This window comes from Pipistrellus kuhlii, unplaced genomic scaffold (genome assembly GCF_014108245.1).
Source record: "Pipistrellus kuhlii isolate mPipKuh1 unplaced genomic scaffold, mPipKuh1.p scaffold_m20_p_7, whole genome shotgun sequence".
Lineage (NCBI taxonomy): Eukaryota > Metazoa > Chordata > Mammalia > Chiroptera > Vespertilionidae > Pipistrellus > Pipistrellus kuhlii.
In genome coordinates, this window is record NW_023425573.1 from 54,870,864 (window position 1) to 54,891,754 (window position 20,891).

The 20,891-nt window shown below is 42.3% G+C and overlaps 1 protein-coding gene across 1 annotated transcript; it reads left to right on the forward strand.

The window, feature by feature from the left end:
* The first annotated feature begins 298 nt into the window (after nucleotides 1–298).
* RND3 (Rho family GTPase 3) lies at nucleotides 299–19,628 on the forward strand. Its single transcript, XM_036421279.2, has 5 exons — nucleotides 299–755; nucleotides 1,299–1,386; nucleotides 12,565–12,674; nucleotides 15,538–15,672; nucleotides 17,591–19,628. Exons 1-5 carry the CDS (start codon nucleotides 606–608, stop codon nucleotides 17,840–17,842), a joined length of 735 nt encoding a protein of 244 aa, XP_036277172.1. The 5' UTR covers nucleotides 299–605; the 3' UTR covers nucleotides 17,843–19,628.
* Nucleotides 19,629–20,891: the final 1,263 nt, after the last annotated feature.

Below are 20,891 nucleotides of genomic sequence, written 5' to 3' on the forward strand. Positions count from 1 at the left end.
ATGCATCTTCTGTAGATCAGTCCTTACTAAAACGTCTTTTTTTTTATTTCTAGTAAAAATCAATATGCACAGGGATTCAGTTTTCCATCGCTTCCTGGACTTGCCCAGTCCCATCCATCCCTAGAGCGTCCTTGGAAGCTTCAAGTTGTGCCAGAGCCTTGGTCTGGCCATAGATCCCGCAGGGTCACCCTAGAGGGCGCACTGTTTACGTCGTCTGCAAGCAACCAGACAGCGCTGGCTCCCGGGCTCCATAAAAGGGGAGGAGGCGGATCAGTTTCCTCCTCTCATTGAGAAAGAAGAGGATTGGAAGGCTGAGCGTATAAAGCCGCGCAGAGAGCGTGAAACAAAGCAGTCGGATCGGAATTGGACTCGGGAGGAAGCGCGGCGCGGAGTCAGGCATAAAAACTTGTTGGAGGGGAGAAAGGAGCCAGCTCCTCCAGCTCTCCTGGTCTGCGCCGTGCTTCAGGGATTCCCACCAGCCTTGCCACTTATTTTTTTATATCTGCTTTTTTATATATATATAGAGAGAGAAACATACATATATATATATTTTTTTTTCCTCTTAAGAGAAAATTCCTGTTCTAAGAGAAAATAAGACAAGATCAATGAAGGAGAGAAGAGCCAGCCAGAAATTGTCCAGCAAATCTATCATGGATCCTAATCAGAATGTGAAATGCAAGATAGTAGTGGTGGGAGACAGTCAGTGTGGGAAAACCGCGCTGCTGCACGTCTTCGCCAAGGACTGCTTCCCCGAGGTGAGTGGGGCCGGCGGGACTTTGAGGATGCGGGCGGCTCGCGGGGGTACTCTGTCTCTGGGTGGGTTTCCCTTTGCTTTTCCCTCTTCCCTCATTATTATTGTTGTTGTTGTTGTTGTTGTTGTTGTTGTTATTATTATTATTATTATTATTATTATTATAGCTCTCCCTTTTTACCCCGTATTCCTCCCACCGGCTAGACTGGCTGGAGAGGGAAAGTGGGCAGGAAGCATGTAGGGGTGGAACGCGCCTGCACATTCTCTGCTGTTAGCTCTGAAACTTGTCCGGTCCTGAGTGCAGTCCGGGTTTGGGGGAGATTTGGATCCTCATGTCTTGGGGGAGTCCAGGGCGAGAGGAGGAGGCGAGTGGGGAGCCGGCGGGTTAGGAAAAGGCCAATGAATGCCTGTTTGGTGTGTGAGCTGATGTGTCGGGTATTGTATTTGTAATTGAGGAGGCAGCGTTTCAGAGGGTATCTGTCCTTGCAGCGTCGTGTGCGTTTTAAGATAACCTCTTTGCCCTCTTCTGTCCATTTTGTTCGTCCAGAATTACGTCCCCACGGTGTTTGAGAATTACACGGCCAGTTTTGAAATCGACACACAAAGAATAGAACTGAGCCTGTGGGACACTTCGGGTAAGAGTCACCGTCGGACCGCGTGGTTCTTGGTGGGGTTCCAGCCGCCCCGAGTGCGCGGCGGCTCTCCGCACCCGCTGCCGGCCCTCGGCGAACGCGGCCTTTTCCGAGGGGTCCCCGCTGGATGCTGATGTGGTCCCTGCTGGGTGGGGGGAGCTGTTGGCAGCGGGGAGGGAGGAAAGCGCGCTGCGTGCCCGCAGGGTGCCCCCGCGGTGGGCACCGCCGGGAGCCGGGGGGCCGGAGAGCGGTGGGCGCGCGGGACGCGCTGCCCGGGTCGCCCCGCAGCTGCCAGGGGGGCCCCGTGCTGGGGTGCTGAGGGCGCCGCCTCGGAACCACCCGGCTCCCCCGGCGGGCACTCCTCCAGGATCCAACCCCGCTAGCTTTCTGGGAGGCGGGGAGCGCGGCGGGGGTGGTGGAAAGGGGGAGGCGGGAGAAAATCCCCGAAGCGACGCTGTTCCCTTCGGATCCCGCCCCCGGGGGGGTGCGCTGGGCGGGGAAGGAGCCGGAGCGCGGCGGCCGGGCGCAGTGACTCACGCAGCCGGGAATGCGCCGGCGGCGGCAGCACGCGGCCCGCTGGTCCCCGGGTCCCCTCCTGGCCGCCGCCTGGTGCCGACCTGCAGATCCGAGCTCCCAGGCCTCCCCCCATCCCCACCCCCGCTCCCCGCTCCTCTCGGTCACGCCGCCCCCCGCCCGTGCCATCGCCCCTGCCCCCTATTGCATCACCCCGCCCGCCTACGAGGCCGCGGGCGGCACACTTCGCCTTTGACCTTCCCGTCCAGTTGAATTATGGACGTCGTGGTGCGTGGGTTTCAAGGATCTGGGGTTCAAGACCGGGTTACCGCCTTCCCAGGCGCCCACCCATCCACCTGGCGCGCGGTGGTGGTGGCTGGGGCCGGATCCCAGCACACGGCTTGGCTTTTAGGGGTTCGGGCAGGGTCTGATGGGGTTAGGGTACCCTCTGGGGTGTGAGTCTGGGAGCCAGGCGTCCGCTCCGGGAGCGAAGGAGCGCGGTGCTCCCCCGGGGCATTCCTCTGGAGGGGGAGGAGCCGGCGCCCAGGCCGGGCAGCCCCCACCCTCTGTGCGGAGCTGAGCCAGCAGCTGGGCTGCGCAGGTGAAACCAGCCGAATCCCGGGTGAAACCAGCGCGCAAGTGCCGACACGCAGGTGTTGCTGTCAAGCTGGGAGTAGCCTCCCGGAGGTGCATCTGGGCCGTGCGAGCACCCCACATCCTTAGGCTTTAACCTCTGCAGCCCCGGAGGCACTGGGGGGAGGGGAGGAGTGGATTGAGAGCACCGGGAAAGAGCCGGACTGGTAGGGTCGCCCGAGGTGGTCCGGGCACAAAGGCCGGCGGGAAGCCTCGCACCAGCGCCTCTCCTGGCCACTGCCTGATGCTCTGGGTTCTGCTGGGAGAAGCGCCGGTTTTGTTTCTCCCAGGAGAGCCAGGCTCTTCCTGGAGCGTTGCCAAGGGCAGCAGAACCAGGACTCCGGAGTGTTTTGTATTGGGGATTGCACACAGTCTCACAGTCTCGCAGCTGCAGGGAAGGTGTTGATAGAATTGCTAGTGTTTTCTTACCTCAGTAGTTGCTATTATCAGCGTTGTTACAGTACTTAATGGGATCTAATTCCCGGACATATCAAGGTATTGGTTATACTTGATGGACAAGACAGCTGGTTTGGACCCAATAATTCGCACCAGTAATCCATCCCGTCCCCCTCACCACACACACACACACACACACACACACACACACACACACACACAGGTTTGGACCTAATGCAAGGTAAAAAGTATGTAGGCATTTAGGTGAGGGGTCTGAGTCTGATCCAGTCGTTGATATGAAGCTGTGCTTCTATCTTAGCTACTGGTTACCACTGATTTCTGTGAACAAATCCCCTACCTCCCTGATTCTCATGTCATTGTCTGAAAAAAGAGAACAGAGAGCTAGATCACGTGCAGGATCTCTCGCAGCCCTTCGCTTCTTGGCTTTAGGACACCGGACCAGCAAGTCTTTTTGTTTCCCATGATCGGTTGGCTTCTGCTCTCAGTCCCAGTGGAACTGGCATTCCAGTGCTGGGGTTTTCACCACCCACAGAGCAAGCCAGGTTCTGGTCAGAGCCCCCGCTTCCTGGGGGGTTTAGGAAGGAGACTCATTTAGGTAGGGGAGGGGCCTGGGTGGGCTCCGAGGAAGGAAGGAATGTTGGGTTATACATGCCCTGTCTCAGGCTTCAAGAGTCACAGGACCACCAACGGAGATTTTTAGATTAGGCCTCCAAAGAGCTAAATTGACTTTTTTTTTTTTTAGCAGGAAAAAAAATGACACATTGTTTTTCAAAGGCTAGAAAATAAACAAAATGTGGACAGTTGATAGTTGGAAGCCATGCTTCACATGTGCAGTAAATATCAGTCACTTCAGATATTTTCAAGTATTTAATTCAAACTTTTTGCATACATAGCATCATGTCTCACATGCAGTATTCACCCAATACGATATGTTGCATGAACAAATGAATATGCATAGTTTCCAAGGAGATCAGATTTCTTGACATTTATTACCACCGAATTACCTGTGCACAAAGATGTCAACTTTATAAACACTGCCTTTCATCAAATTAAAGATAATCACCTGAAATGAAATCTGTAGTGAGATAATCATTTGTACTTTTACTTAATGAAACAAAAACGGATGGATGTTTAACTGAAATATAAAGGTTTGAAAAAACTGTGATTAAGAAAATATCACTGGAAAATGATTCCATAATGAAATCTTTGCTCCAATAGAGGTTTATACAAATGGAAAAAAGGCATAGTTAGAATTCCATTATGTTATTTGTGAGGCAAAATATTAATTAAACACAGTTACCAAGCACTGCTTAAATTCTAAAATAGACTCCACCAAAAATGGTGTGTCACTCATGAGCAAAACACATCTAGCAAGAACCACTACATCAGCAGCTAATCATTTCAAGTGTCTTTAACATTTTTCCATTGCAACTCGAGCTTTTCATAGCAAATTTCTAAACAGGATTAATTTCTGACGAATGTTTGACATTTTCTTTGCCCACTCAGACACTTGTTTAGTTCAGGTTGTAAAAATAATTGCATGTGCCTTATGCCTCCTGATACATTTATTTTTTCCAATTGCTATCCATTTAACTTTGGAGATAAGATCTAAACCACTTCTGTAAAGCCTTAAATGTCAATTTTATTTTTCCTTCCTAAAACATTGTGAATGTTAGAGATTTGTTTAGGGAAAATTAGATGTTCCTCACTTCACTTATAGAAGGAGAGAGATTGCATAAACTTTGTCCTTTGAATGGCATGCTCCTCATGTTTATCCTCCTAGCAGAGGGATAAACATTCAGGAAACAGAAGCATTTTTTGCCTTATCTGGCTTCCATACTTGGAAGGCTTCTCATAAAGGGGTCTCCTTTCCCCCCAGTAGTCACACAATATGCACAGAGAGCTCTGCCAATTTGGGTGTAGGAAAGAACATCAAGTGGAAGCAGGCACTATAGGGTCTTTTTGCACCAAGAGAAAAGATAATTCATTCCCCACTTTATAAGGCACGGAAACGTAATAGTGCCTTCCACTCTTTCTCTAGCTCTCTTCTTTTTTCTGTACCTACTATGTGCAAGCCCTATGGGAAGTCTTAGAGATGCAGTGTTAGTTTTAAAAAGGCCCTTCCCCTAAGAGTCATATAATTCAGGGGGGTGGGGGTGGGGAGTGGGGAGAAGGAAACCCTCCCCCTTTTTAGTGTAGCTCATATTCAACTTATGATCAGAGTCTTGCACCAAGTGCCCGGTTCCACCTGGTTACAGTGAATTTCCATTGTCAGGCATCCTTCGTGCTGATAGACCCTCCCACCCCCAGGGCACACACCAGTTAAAGCCACCACAGTGGCACTTGGCTAGTTGATTTCTGATGGTCCCTTAAAGTCAGCCCCTCTGAAAGTAAACAAAACCTTCTTTGAACTAATGCCAGCATGACTCCACTAAAAGATGGTGGTGGGGGCTAAAGATAGCCTTTGGATACAGATCCATAATTTCTTGATTTCAATGAGAAGCATTCCCTTTTTATTAAGAAAATGAACATGTTTATTAATAGTTGTAGAAATGCCCCAAATAATTTTCAAATTTACTCCATGAGCTTCTGCAAAACCATGGGTCCTGCTATCAGCACTTTGAGGTGATGAGTTGAGATCAGAGTAGTTCTACTATCTATCATGTGCTTCAGAGCCGGCCACGTTTGCCAAGCATGGAAGCAATTTGTAGCATGGAGCTAATAATAGAAGCTTAGTCATTTAAGGATCACCATATCTTTCCTAAGTGATTTGATTGCAGTGTAATTTCAACGCATGTGATTTCGGGAATAATAGTCATTCATGCCAGCTTTTAAACCAAGGCAAGTTAATGCACATTTTATTTCAGGCATATTATTAGTTTTAAAATACTCAGTTCAGCTGCTAAAATTCCCCCACAATAACTATGCTGTTTCCTCATGAATACTCTTTTGAATCTTGTCATGATATAAGCTTCTTTTAGGCCCTATGTGCTAAAGTTAGTACTTCCTTATTAGTTTTTAACATTATTAACAGAGAATACAGTTGTATTTAAATTTTATACTTAAAGGAAAAGGGAAGAAAGAAAAATCTTAATTATTCATGGCCTGACTTTAAGAACAAACTCTTTACAAATAGAAGTCATTTATATTGTTTTATCCATAGCTTATACACAAGTTTAAAGGACGGTCTCTGTGACAAGCATTCTATTGAAATATTTCTTAACAGGAATGGAAATGTTCAGCTGTGTTGAAGATTAGTGTATAATTAATTCAGAAAGGCAGCTACAAAAGAGATCGCTGGTCCCTCTTTTGTGATTTACCATGTAAATGAACACATCAAGGCAAGACATATAGAAAGGAGTATAAAACCAGTAAGCATTTTTTTTATTTTTTTAGGACATTGTGTATGCATGAACTCTGATGGATGCTGTGGGAACAGGGTACAGTGCAAAGCTGAGCCCTCAAGGCTCTTACCACTCTTATCATTGGTTCTTTAATACTTGTTTATAAGAGAGTGAGTCTTAAGGTTCTAAAGCTGTTTTCACCTATCGAGAAGGTCCTAAGGCTATAGGGCCAGCCCAAGCCCCTGATCTATAAGTCATTGCTCATTGAAGTCCATCATAATACCTTCCTATCTCCAGAAGTTGATGCAGTTCTTAAGAAGTCTTTAACATCCCTCCCACTTGGAAACAGCTTCCATTTATTTAATGATTCAAGGAAGGGGAAGCCAAGATTCTGAAAGCTGAAGTCTAACTTAACCTTGTTAGAGAAAGACAGAGAATAAGCATTTACAAAAAAGCCAAATACTCATGGGTGATGTGACTACCAAGGGCAAAATTGCAGAAAACCAGTTCGATCATAAGGTAGACCTGATCCCTAGGAGCTTAGAGTTTCAAAACTAGGTTCAACTCTTAAGTGTTTATCCTGAAACTCTGTAAGACATATAGATTATGGCAAACAGAGAGCTCTTAAGTTTGGATGGTGATTTTTCAATAAGCAATATATAAAACTACACTTGGAGATTTGTCCACCATACAATGATTTCACAGCTTAAACTATAGATTTTTTAAAAAGTAAAGTATAAATTCCCTTCCTAAGTTTACAGTTGTCTCTAGATCTTTTAAAATTTAAACCCCAAGTAGTGCTAAGTTTTCTCCAACCTAGTTTCTTACTAAGTTGTACATTTCAGTGAGGCGTCCCTATTGGTCATTTTGATGGCACCTGAAATAACCAGATATTTCCTTATTAATCCAGTTCTTTTGCATGTAGATATGACACCAGGGATCAATAGTTTCTCCAAAAAAGTTCATGGTATCTGGTGGCTGTGCTAAATGAATTAGTTGTACCTCAGCCACTTTCAGATGCCCTGAAAATGTCTTCTTGGTTCCTATATACTGGCAACTTGACTTAGAGACACCCTTGACAAAGCAAATTCCCATTGACATGGAATGCAACTGGGAATTTGCAGAAGTTTGACTAGGTGTTGTGTAAATTGGTTTTAAAAGGAGCCTGATAATGTACAATAGGTATGGCAAGATGAATTCACCTGTGTATTATATGGACACAAAGTCTTTGATCTGTTACTGAAGAATAATGCCATTTTAAAATTTTATCCATATCTACACTTATCCCTAAAGCTCTGTGACTTTTGGATTCTAAGTCTGAGTGAGACTAGGAGTTTAGGGCAACCACTTTATTTACAGCCCCCAAATACTGACCTTATTTCTACCTCATTGACTTTCCAACTATGCATCTGCATTGCCCCAAGAAATCAAAAATATTGATTCTATCTTTATAGCAACACAGAAGTATCCCCGTCCACGTTTTCATAAAATCTGTTCATAATTCCAGTGAATCTGAACCTGTAAAAGAAACAAAATACTCTTTCTGGGAAAGTTCCTTGCTTACTTGCAGCCATGGCATTTGTGGGGCACACTACTTGGGAAAAGCGTTCAGAGTCCTACACTGCAGACAGAAGTCTTGCTCAGACTTGATTCACAAGTTGAGATTGTTGCTAATTTGGAGCTTTCACTCTCTAGCTGGCATGAAGAAATGGAATCCGCTGATAGCTGGGCAGATCCTGTGTTTGCTGCTGTTGGCACAGATATTCTGTTGGTGACCACTCAAAAATGCCAAAAGTTAATCTATTTTCTTGGTAAAAAAAATAAATAAAAAAAATAAAAAAAATGCAGTATTCCTAATTTTATTGTTCTTGTTAGGAATTTCTTAAGGGGGAATGGAAAGTTTTTAAGGTTCAAGCAAAAGGAATTATAGTTAGGAAATATTCAACTAGAGACTCCTATAGAGACTCACATTTGAACTGGTTTTGCAAGAGTTTCCATAAAGCCTCCCTTTGGGCATGAATCTTCTCACATATACATTTCATAATGTACATATATGGTATGTTCTATCTTTGTGAAAGGATGACGTAAACAGGCAGGTATGTCTGCAAAATTAGTTTCTGGGTGAGGCACTCTGTGACTCTTCTTGGCCTGGAATTGCTGCTCTCACGCAGCGTTAATGGTCTTGAAGACAGAGATGGGTAGACCTGATGTTTCAAAAGCCTTTTAGAACGTGGCCGATGTTTGCCAAACTTGAGGAACTCAGAGCACCACAATGTGCACTTATTCTAATCTACACCCAAGCAAAGAGGAGTTGTTTTTTTTTTTTTTGAGGGGGGGGGGTGGAAGTGGGTGCAAATGTGGTGTAGTTGTTTCTTTACAATGCAGAGTTTTCTTGAAATTTTCTCTTTATGGTTCATTATAAAGGACTTTCGAATAGTGCTGTGTGTTTCAAGTGTTGTCTGGCATAATAAGAAATGCTGCAGCTGAGATTTCCATATGTATGAAGCCTATTTCACATGCTGAGAAAGAGTTTTAGTTGAGAAAGCTCAGCTCAATGCCTCGACTTACTGCATTTAGCTAAGGTACATTCTCGGGGTGCACACATTAGTACCTGCTGTGTACTGCAGTTAAGAGTTCAGTACGCTCCTACATAGTAAAAAATGTTCAGCACTTTTGTGTTTAGTTCTACAGTTACCCTTGAAGCTTTGCACCTGCATCTTTAAAAATATATTTATAGAAGTTAATGTGTTGCTGTTTGGCTTAACAGAATGTTTTAAGACTTTTCTGGAGGGCAGGCATTGTTCCTGTTTCATGGGCTTACTTTCTGCCCTTACTTTGGTGTCACTTCTGCCTCCCATATTGGTTCTCACTTCACAGGGCATTCCTGGAATTCCTTTTCCCTTTTTCTTGGCCTGTGAGTTGAACCACACATGCCTGTGATTACAGCGTGCACTCTCCAGCTTTGCTTTCCTTTGTGCAGTAGCGTGGGCTTTACAGAAGAGAACGAGGAAGAATCCAAAGTGCTCAAGCAGAGTAAACACTGTTAAGTTACACAGGATCTTTTTTTTTTCTGAAGGTTCTGCTTAGCTGAATTGTTAGATTTTTTTTTTTTTCCAGGTAGATTCTTTTTCTAATTCTCTTTTTTTTTTTCTTTTTAAACTATGAATTGGGATTTTCTATCCCAAAAGATCCAAAAATATTATGACTAAATAGTCTTGTCTTGTTATTTTTAATGACAAATTACTCTCATAGTTAGTGGTTATGCAAATGATGCTTATAACTAATAAATATGGGGATCAGTTTTATTGCCACTTTGGACACTCCCGTTGATCTTGTGAAAGCTTTTAAAAAGTGCCTCTTCGTGGGTGGTGGGCACACAGTGCAATATACAGATTTTGTGTCATAGAAGTGTATGGTTGAAAACTGTATGAACCTATTAACCCATGTTATCCCAATAAATTAAATTGCCCCTCTACACCTGTATAAAGCAAGAGGGTTCATTTCTCATGAACCTTCACATACATGCTTATTTTCATTCAAAACATTAAACCAAATGAAAATATGAACAGAAACAAACTCCAAAAGAATGTGATACCAGTCACAGCTCTGTTTCTTTTTAAGTCAGGACAGTTTCCACATTTTGCAGCTATTTGACTTACTTAGCACACAAAGCACATGGCTTGTTTCTAGTAAGTGGTAGTCTCTAGGCAGGACAGAGCAGAGGACAGAAAAGAAAGCTAAATCCTCTTTGTGGCTGATAATGCTTGGGGAAGGGAGACCAGTACAGAAAGGGCCAGCCGGAGACGTATTCTCTGCAGCCATGTGGTGAGTTAAATTATGAAACTATTTTCTTGGTAGTCCCAGTTTTCATTACTCTATTTTTACACCTGTGTACTTCTCCAGCTGTCTTTCCTAAATTTTGTAGTATTTGGAAAAGATGGCCCCCATGGCTGTGCAGAGCAGTTGTGGGTCTGAGATTGGCAGTGAGCACTCTCACCTCATATCTGAAGGAATCAGGCACCTGCAGGTGCTTCTCTGCCCACGTTCAGGTTGGATTGAGTCTGGGAAAGTGAGTGGTTTCCAAGAAAGGAGATCTTTGAAAGCCTGGTTAGGTTTCTGACAATCCTCACTGTTGGAAAACCCTGGTTTTATGGATCTGGGGTCCACTCATTTCCTGCTAACTTGGAAGAGCCGAGGAAATCCTAGGGTTCTTGGCTGGTATTTGGATTTCCACTCTATGATATAGAACTTTCTGACTCCGTATTTGGAAAGCAATTCCTTAATGTTTACAGCTGCAGCTGTTGTCAAAGTTCAGACTTTGGACACAAACAAGAAAGGTTGCCATTCGGAAAGTCAGCACTTCACAGAACAAATATACCCACACAGAGCCATAAGTCACCTAATTCCTGATGCCTCTCAGTAATGTTTAAATTTGAGAATTATGTGTGTTATTCTCTTAACCTCAGATTTCTTTAAGTGGCTGAAAAGGTAGGACGGCAGCTTATCATTTTCAGAGTCGTCCTCATTCTTTTATGCCTTATTATTGAAAATGACTTGATTTTGAAAGAAGCTGATTTCTTTAATCAATTGGGAAGTGTCTTTCAGTTGTCAGCCTGCTTCTAGGTGTGGGTAGGGAGCTGGTGCAGCTCATGAAACATTCTGGCTCCGATTGTTTGTCCTTATTCATACACTTCCTGATTCCTAGAACATTTCCTTCTTCCTTGATTGGTGGACACACCTGGCTTGAATTGTCATTGTCCACCTGTAAAACAGCTAGGTGTCAAGGCCACAGTGTCTCTGGGTTCCTTAGTGACTGCTAGGGACCAGACCATACTGTGAAGAGAGTCTGGTGCACCCTAAGTGCAGTAACTTCTAGAACTCAAGAATAAACTCACATTTTGTTTTGCTATATTATTTGAGAAGCTTCTTTAGTCTTTCTCTCCTCCTGACTTTGACTATCAAGGTTTTGATTTACAAGGAGATAACATGTCATGTTTTTTCTGCTAGAAATAGAAGGATATGTCAAAATGGAATTGATTTTTAAAAATACTTCAGTGGTTTAGATTTGAAGACTTGACTCTCTGGAGTCAAACACACACACACACACGCACACACACACTCACACACACATCCCCTAGTAAAATGATTTTCATATTATGACTGTGAAATGTCAGTATACTGAAAATGATTTTAAAAAAAATAAAAAGTATTGACAAGCTGCATTTGACTTTATGGTCACATTATTTTATAATAATTGGCCTCATGTAATTGCCATCCTTTGGGATTCCTAAAGGAAAGGGAGACATTTCCTAAATGGCTAGAGGGTGCTGTGGTGAAATTAATTGGCTGGAAACTTAAACCTTTCGGGTGCCCTGGATCTAACTCAGGCCAAGACCCTTGGCTCATGCCTTCGTGTCACTCTCAGCGATGGAACTGTGTAAAGAAGTGAGGTGATGCAATATGGCATTTATTGCATGCTTTGTTGTAACAGGAAGAGAAGCTGTGTAGAGTTTGGGGGTGAGTTTAAGTAAGCAAGCTCAAAGGTCGATGGCTTATCCAAACCTGTAGCTTTGAGGTGGAGTGCACAGATGCCATCTGGTTGACTGACTGTGGGTCTCTTTGCAGAGCTGAACCCACTTTTTCCTCCCTCCCCAACTTGCCCTTATCAGATTGCCAGAGTGACTTTGAGTTTTGGTCTCTTTCCCAAGAAGTACCTCTATTTATGGTGCTGGCTCTCACTCAGCTTTTAATAGCACCGACACAAGCATAACCATAGTTAATACTTACTGAGCTCTTACTATAGCAGCACCCTGCCAGGGTCTATTTAATCCCAGGTAGGCAACATCATCTTCATTTATGAATGAAGACTCTGACACAGAATCCTAAAGCAACCCTGTCCCTCCTCCGTCAGTGGTGGCGGTGGGTTTGCATTCTGACCCATTGGCAACAACAGCCTCTGTGTTTCCCCTGATGCCCTAGTCTTTCCTCTGAAACACGCAGATGTTAGATCCCAGCTCTTCCCTTTGGAGTCCCAGCAGATACAAGGAGGCTTCATTCCTCTTCTGGCAGCGATTCATAGATTCATATATTACTACTCAGCCTTTGTTTGTGTGTTTTGTTTTGTTTTTGCATTATTTACCAAGAATTAGAGGAGGTGGAAGTGGGACCTCCACCCCCATGTGATAGTCAAAGGATTTAATTCAAAAGAGCAGGATTAATGCATGACAGACAAGTGATTTTCATCTAAAAACTTGTGTGTCTTTGTCTCTTCCAGGTTCTCCTTATTATGACAACGTCCGGCCCCTCTCTTACCCAGATTCGGATGCTGTGCTGATTTGCTTTGACATCAGTAGACCAGAGACCCTGGACAGTGTCCTAAAAAAGGCAAGTGCTGGGTAATGATGACACAGTTCAGTACCAGCCCATATATAACATAGGAACATGAATTGGACTGGGGAGCCCCAACACTCTAGTTAATACTCGGCTGTGTATTTTAGAGTTAGAACAATAAAAAGGACACTTTTACACTATATCAGGGTTTCCATATGTATTGCCAGTTTTAATGATGAGCCTGCTTAAAATTGTATTACATTTAAGAAACAAAATACCCTTTTACAAGCCTTTGGGTTTATTCTCTGGGCAGAAATTATATTTGATTACTGTCAAGCATGCCTTCCTTCTTTCCTTCCTTCCTTTACCCTATAGATTGTGTCTTAGTTTATAAGTTTATGTTCCACCCCAACTCAGATCGTGAAAAGAATGCAATAGTAGCTATTTGAAGAGAGAGGCTGTGTTTCAGTAATGGTGTTATTTATTAGAAACAGAAGTAGAACTAATATAGGAGGAACATGGGCATGTTTCCAGACACTAGACAAGGTGACTGTCATTAGGGAGATGTCAGATATTAATAAGAACAGTAGTTGTAAACATGTTCTAGATGATAACATACCTGGTTCCTGGAGGTAAAAGGACCCAAGGAAGCTCTGGACAGAACCAGGGGGAGGTCAAGAGGAAGGGGACCTGTTGCAGGTGAGAAGGCCCGTGGGAGGGAGGAGCTGTCCTTGGCCTCCACCAGTCCTGGGCTCAGTCTCTGGGCAGTTACTGAAGGCATATGCTTCACTGAGGATCATCCTGTGATCTCAGTCCTGGCCCTGAGTGCTGTGGGGTTTCAGAATCAGACCCTTCTGTGGAGTGCCATCTTTTCTCCATGCACTAAGGCTTACACAGAGGATGTGGTTGAGACCAAGGCAATGCCATTATAACATTTTGTGTGTTTTTATTAACTTACACTTCTTTATCATGTTTGACTGTTTATCTTTTGTGTCACACAAAATTAGGGTTTGAAGGTGAATCATCACTCATCTCTTTACTAAACACGGCAAGCACAGTTATCTCAATGAAATGTGCTTCTTAGCTCCTCTGTATCACAAATAATGCTAATGTTTGTCAGACTTAGGCATGAATACACCTTTCCTGTCTTCACTGCTTGTAAATAGTTGTTAGACATGCAGAGGGAGGCCTAAGTCATTACACAGCTGAAGAGCTACGTAGCAGCATGCCTAATGCTTGTCTGTAGGTAAAAGAGATTGCTTATTTATTGCAGTTTTTACTTGATGTAGCATCGGGTTATGCATAATTTATAATGAAAAGCCGTGCTCCTGTTTTATTTTGCTTTTGTCCTCTGAGACAAAATGTATAGTGACATTGGCCTTAAATATATTAATGAGTGTGTTTTACATTCCTGTGAGGTTTGAGGCTCCTGATAACCCCTGTTATGGTTTGTCTTGATTAATTGAATCCTTTAAGTCCTTGAATATCAAAGAGGTTAAAGTGGCTTAAAGCACAATGATAGATTGTATTCTTTTTTTATTTTCTTTCTTTTTTTTTTATTCACCTTCCAATTCTTAACTCCAATGCCATTCAACACATGGTAGATGTTCCTAAATAATTCTGGGAGGGAAAGGAGGAATGAAGGGTGGGGGAAAAGAGAGGGAGGAATTTGTGGATACATTGGGCTCTTGTGGAAAGTATATTGCTCCCTCCAATCCACTGGTATACTTGGCAGTAGAGTTCTTTGCCCACAGCACACCTCTAGCTCTGGAAATGTCTCCTCTGATGGTCTTCTAAACTACTCCTGCAGAATGTCCCTCTTGTCCAGGATCATATTCTTGATGTCATCAGCCACTCTTCTGTGAATTCCTTTTTTCAGGCAATTATGTCTTAATCGCCTTTGTAACCACCACAATATGTATTGTAGTAAAGCATTTAAATACATATATGTGCCTGTGGGAGGATCTGGAGGCGTGGATTCTTGATCTCAGCCCCTCTAATCCCTCTTCCCCAAGAGCCAGAACTTTCCTGTGAACACTCTGAACTCCTGACTCCCATCCTGATTTCTCAAGCTTGAGGAAGTGAAACCACAAAAAGATCTCCATTTGCTCTTTAAAGGGACAATTTAAAAAAGGAGAATCCCCTGGCAGACATTTCTGTAGATTCTAAGAATTCCTGTTAGGTCACAAAACAACAACATTGCACTAAATTGAAATATTTAGCAACTATCAATATATGACTTAAAACTGACTCCAGGGCCTATGAGCCACAGAACCAGATGCCTTTCTGAGAGCCCAATGCAAAGGTCTTAGTTGCTTTGGCCACTAGAATGGAAACTCCCTTAAAGGCAGATGGTTCTGTTTATTAACTTTATCTCCAGTTCTTGAAATCTCAGTACAGATTTCATCACATGGTAGCTGCTCCATCCTTCTTGATGGGATCAGTGAATGCATACCTGTGCTTATGTTGGCTCGGTCTTAATTCCCAGCCATCCATGGTGGGAAGTGTCAGCTGAACACATCCAAGGATGTAATCATTTGTTACAGTATATAATTATGCTTAAGGCACTTTTATCTCTCAGAGATAACCCAGTAATTAACATATTACTGAAGCTACCTTCTGAGAAGCTACCTTCTGACAACACCCAACAAGTCTCTTGCAGTAGGGACAGATACTGAGTCACAAAAACAGAGAATAAATAATAATATACATAAGTCTTCCCCAATGGATCCACTTGAAGATATAGTAAAACTTAATATTACTTAGGAGATAAGTGCCAGTTTGCTTCTTCATCTGAAGTGACAGTTCCTTTTAAATGTCCTTTATGAGTCCCATTTCTAATGTCTGCCAGTGGAGAAATGGTTTCTATTCTGTGGGTGTCAGTGCTAGGCTAATGTTTCGTCTTTTCCCTCAACAGTGGAAAGGTGAAATCCAGGAGTTTTGTCCCAATACCAAAATGCTCATGGTTGGCTGCAAATCTGATCTTCGGACCGATGTCAGCACGTTAGTGGAGCTCTCCAACCATCGACAGACACCAGTGTCCTATGACCAGGTATGTATATGTTGTCAGTGTACCACTGTAGATCTTAAAAAGAACAAAAATGGAACATCACTCATCTTACCTAATAAAAGAGAAACATGCAAATTGACCATACCTTTGCTATGCTCACAAGCCACACCCACCAGCCAATCGGGGTGAATATGCAAATGAACCCAACCAAGATGGCAGTTAATTTGCATATCCAGGCCAGAGTGAAGACTGAAGACAGTGTAGAAAGAAGCTAAGCTCTGCAGAAGGGAGCTAAGCTGCAGAGAAGCAAGCAAGCAGTATGGGGGAGAAAAGAGGGAGGCAGGCAGGGCAGCAGAGACCCCAGCAGGAAGCCCTGTTGCAGAAATCTTCCTGCGATAGGCCTCTAGTAATAAATAAAATTAAAAGTAGCCACTTTTCTTAAGTCTCAACCAGTGGTCAAGTCTAAGTGCAAGACCCTTTTCTAAGATGCAGAATGAGCACTGTATGTCTAGATTGGGACCATCAGTCAACACAGGTGAAGGGTTGTGCCTTCACAGGAAGCTCAGATTCGTGTCAAGACTACAGAGTGAGCACCAAAGTGATCAGGGACAAAGCTTGGCTGAACCCTCCCAGAAAGCTTTCCAAAATGTTTTCAGTGGTTTATTGTATAAAGGATTCGTATGTGTATATGTGTAATAAGACGAGTTTGGGAAAAAGTCTTTTAAAATATGAATGTTCTGGCAATTTGTAGGGCAACCACATCTTTGATTACAGATTATATAAACAGTGGGTCATATGCTACCTTGTATATTTCTGTAGCTCCCCCTGAATTTAAGAGAGAAGGTGGTCAACATCGGTGCTATTCTTTAAGATAATTCATCTTATTTTACACTCAGCAGCACAATAAAATACTACAAAAAGACAAAGCCTTTGCCAGTAAAGTAGAACACTCCATCAAACTGTCTTTTAGAGATTCATCACTTATTCAGATGTTTTTTCTAAGTATTTTGAAAAGAGAATAATTGGTTTTAGAAATTTAGTCTCTCAAAAGTTACAGATTCTAAAGAGAGTTCATGTTGAAATATATATATATATATATATATATATATATATATATATATATATATATATAATTATGTTAAATGCTGTAGTCTTTGTCTTGCATTTCTAATTAACAAAAGTTTTGTTATTTAGTAAACCGTTTTTGTTCTGCACACTGGGTTGTGTGGCCCATGTTTAGAAATTACATATTTTGTGTTTACTAAAGTTATAGATGGCATAACAGTATCATTTCTTTCATCAATATATTTTGGCCCTAAACTTAATTCCATACATCTCAAAATTTATTCTTTATCTCTGCTTTTTTGGTATAGCCTTTTGACTAATCTTGATTGTTATTTACACTCAAGAAAACTTGAGTGCCCCATGAGGTGCTGGAACAAGCTAGGGGCTGAATCCCCCCTGCTAGAAGCAGGTGAAAAATGCATCATTTACATTCATGATCTTCAGCTGCCTTTTTTCCCATAGTAGAATCCTCTGAGTAATTCTATACTCTGCTATGACCTGGAAGACAAGAGTATCTACAATAGTTACTCTGAGTTACAGTTGATAGTGAAGATGTATCCCCTCCTTAGCTTCTCTCCTACTTCTTTGAATCAGACTAACTGATATCCTGGGCCTCATTTGGTGATGACCCAGTGACAGCCATTAGCACTTCTGGGATGTGATGAACATTGAGAACCTTAGGACTGACAGGTTCTTGACTGCAAATATTAATGAAATGCTAAAGAAGGCAGTACAAATTTAAAAACTGGGTTTGTTTTTTGTTTGTTTTTTCAGCAACACTTGGAAAATTCTGTTAACATTAGAAATGTTTTGCCATGCATTATTATTTAGAAGACACTTTATAACTTTCCCCAAAGACTTATTGCTAACTACAGTCCCTTCTTTTACTCCTCAGGGGGCAAATATGGCTAAGCAGATTGGAGCAGCCACTTACATCGAATGCTCGGCATTACAGTCAGAAAACAGTGTCAGAGACATTTTTCACGTTGCCACCTTGGCGTGTGTAAACAAAACAAATAAAAACGTTAAGCGGAACAAATCACAGAGGGCCACAAAGCGGATTTCACACATGCCCAGCAGACCAGAGCTCTCAGCTGTGGCTACGGACTTACGAAAGGACAAAGCGAAGAGTTGCACTGTGATGTGAATCCCCCGTTACCTTTGATGAGGACAAGGAACTTTGGTGTAAAAAAAAAACAAAATCACACTAACAACAAAACAAAAAGGTGAAGTCTGAATGAAGTGCACAGCCGAAAGTCACATATTCCGGAGGCTTAGGAGGCATTTGAGAGGATGCTCATCTTTTTGGGATCCTGTCCTTAGGTTCGGCATGTAGAACAAGCGGTGAGAAGTGAATACATTGGAGAGTTCTGAAGTGTGACTTGAGAAATATGCCAAAAAGAGAGAGATTCAGATGGGCTAGAGGTTAGATGAGGAGGAGTGCGAGTACCTCCAGGAAGAAAAATCCCGCTCGGAATGGTGCTTGCATTATTGTTTTCTTTGTTATAATCTAGTCATAGATCTCTACTTTGATTTAAATGTTTCAATCTCCTTACAAAAAAAGTATATATTAATATACCGTCCTCACTGGGGAACTGGCACTGTGACCTTAGCGTTTAGTTTTCTAGAGGATGAGATCTAATTTCCTTCTAGCTCATCATTAAAATGGAAATTGTATCAGGACCCTTGGGATATCCAGAGGAAAAGTTGGCGAGGCTTTGAAATCTTGCCTTCCTGACAGTAGCTGAGAGAGAGGGCTCTAAAGAAGGGCTTTTGCAGTCTTGCAAGATATGCAGATGATCCAAGTAGAAATAAGTGTCGATTTTTATTCAGTCTGATGGTTCTGTTCATCATTGTGATTGTCATTAAAAAGTGGTAAATTGCTCAAGGTAATATTTTTGTGCGCTGTTTAGAAGAGAGGGAGTGTGACTTTTTTTTTAATTTTTGATATTTTTTTGTCATGGTTAATGAAAATGCAAAGTCAAATAAAAGGTGTTTTGGTTTGACATCATAGGATGAATGATCTGAGGGGGGGGGGAATGTAGGTACTATTTTCACCTGAAGAAATAATGAAGGAATAGTAGCAGAAAGCACAGTTTGTGAGTAAAGCTGTCTGGAATTGTTACCAAAAGTACAAAGCGAAAGCGGCCTCTTATTTGGGGGATGAAGCTCTGAAGCTGGCAGCATCTGATGATCGGTTGGTTTAGCTCGCTTTCTTTAAATGAGCACGATCAGAGAAGGACCTTCTTGTCCAAGCTTTAGCGTAGCCTTAGTGGAAAATTATGTACGGTCCGTCCTGACACTATGCTAGCCATTTCTAGAGTGATTGCTAAACCTCACTTAGCCAGATTCTGCCAAGGCCCCTGTTCAGTACTTGATCTCTGTTGTTAGCTAAAATAATCAGCAGTTACAATAGTTTACAGATATTTTTGATCAGTTTCTTTTAGAGCTTCTTTCAGAGTATAAACCCGATCTGACCTGTTGGCGCTTGTTGAAAACGAGCTTTCTTTCCAATGATAAAGCTTCATTTTTGAAGTGTTGAAGCTCTCGCTCCCATTAAATAGTGGCAGGAGAGGAGATTAAGGTGATTACAAACTTAGTTCAATGTTTTACAAGCACTTTGTTTTGTCTCTGCAAGGAAATACCATTCCAGTCATTTCCCACAAAATATAGACGTTTCTACCAACATAATATGCTTTGACTGAGGCAGCATTATGCTTTGGGCAGTATTACAAAATAGCTGGCAAGTGCTTTCTGTATTTAAATATTGTAAAAAGAAAATAAGTTATAACTGTTAAAAAGCAGAACTTTCGTTGCATTTTTTAAAATGTTGAAGTCAATTTGTATGTTTGTTTGGTCAATGTTTCTGCAGTATTTATTAAAACATATTTTTCCCCCCTTCAAATAAAAAAGTAACCATGTCTTCGTCTAAATGTGATCTGCCTTTTATTGTCTACTTCCTGATTTAGCTGTTGTAATTTTGACAGAGATGATTACAGAATCTGGCTCATGTTTCCAAACCTAGTAGGCTTTGGAATGCTTTCATTCTGGGCAGTAGTAGCAGTTTCTTGGGGAAAGATAAATCTGCATCTATAAAGAGTTTTCATGATGATTTCAAATCACAAAAATGAAAATGGAGCATAATTGGGCTAAGTGATTGGATCTTAGACATAAAGGGCCACGATACCACCTGGAATTAACTTGTAGAAAAGGTGGGACTTCCTTGAACAGCAGTAATGATGCAGTCGTGCAGTCTCCGAGTCATAGATTTACTTCTGAGAGGAGGCTAGTCTGCATCCCTGCCCTCAGAGACCCTAGCCTCAGTGCCTAACTCAGCCGCCCACCCTGCAGCTCTTCTTGTTCACAGAGGTCAATGGAACAGATGACCCAGGACCCAGCTATTGCATCCATTAGGGGAAAGGAAGCAAAACAAAACAAAAATGACCTTGCTTAGAGTTACAGCATCTCAATAAGGGACAACACAATATAAGCTCCCTCGGGGTGTGGAAGATGTAAAGGAAGAGTGGGGGTTAGCTTAGGACCAATGCAAGCTTAGGTTCCTCTAAGCCTAGTTAGTTGGTTCTACATTTAGCTAAAACTTACACATGCAGAGGCTGTTGGGAAGGAAGAGATCAACCAATGAACTTGTATGCATATATGCATAAACTCTGGACACAGAAGGGGGTGGTAAGGGCCTGGGGTGGAGTTGGGGCTGGAGGGACAGGAAAAGGCTGGAAGAGTTTAATGGGGAAAAGGGGAACCTAAGTAATACTTTCAACAATAAAAATTAAACAAAACTCTTACATATAAGTTTTACATAAATGTCTGAAGATACTCAAAGAGAGACTTTAAAACTCAGCTTTGTTTTCTGCACAGTTAAGTCACTGTATATGAAAACAGCATTGCGTAGCTTTTTTTTTTTTTTTTTTTTTTTTTTAATGGCTTTAGAAATCTTTGAGGTATAGTTGCTTGGAAAGAATTCTCAGAAGTACAAATGAACGGGGAAACCTGAGGTTCCAGCATGAGTGAGTGAATTAAAGAGCAATGAGCAATGACATTGGGCAGCCTCATAAAAAAATTTTAAAAGCAGAGAATTACCAAAAATGTTTGGAACTTATTCTTGTCAGCAAGCAATAAAGGAAATAAAAGGACTTTCCTAATTCTTGGCATTGAGTAACTTCTCGGCATAATATATA

Bases quoted from the DNA above. Each gene is read 5' to 3' on its own strand.
- RND3 (XM_036421279.2), top strand. From the start codon at position 606: ATGAAGGAGAGAAGAGCCAGCCAGAAATTGTCCAGCAAATCTATCATG. The intron at 756-1,298 runs GTGAGTGGGGCC...TTGTTCGTCCAG, and splicing joins CCAAGGACTGCTTCCCCGAG to AATTACGTCCCCACGGTGTT. The intron at 15,673-17,590 runs GTATGTATATGT...TTTACTCCTCAG, and splicing joins CACCAGTGTCCTATGACCAG to GGGGCAAATATGGCTAAGCA.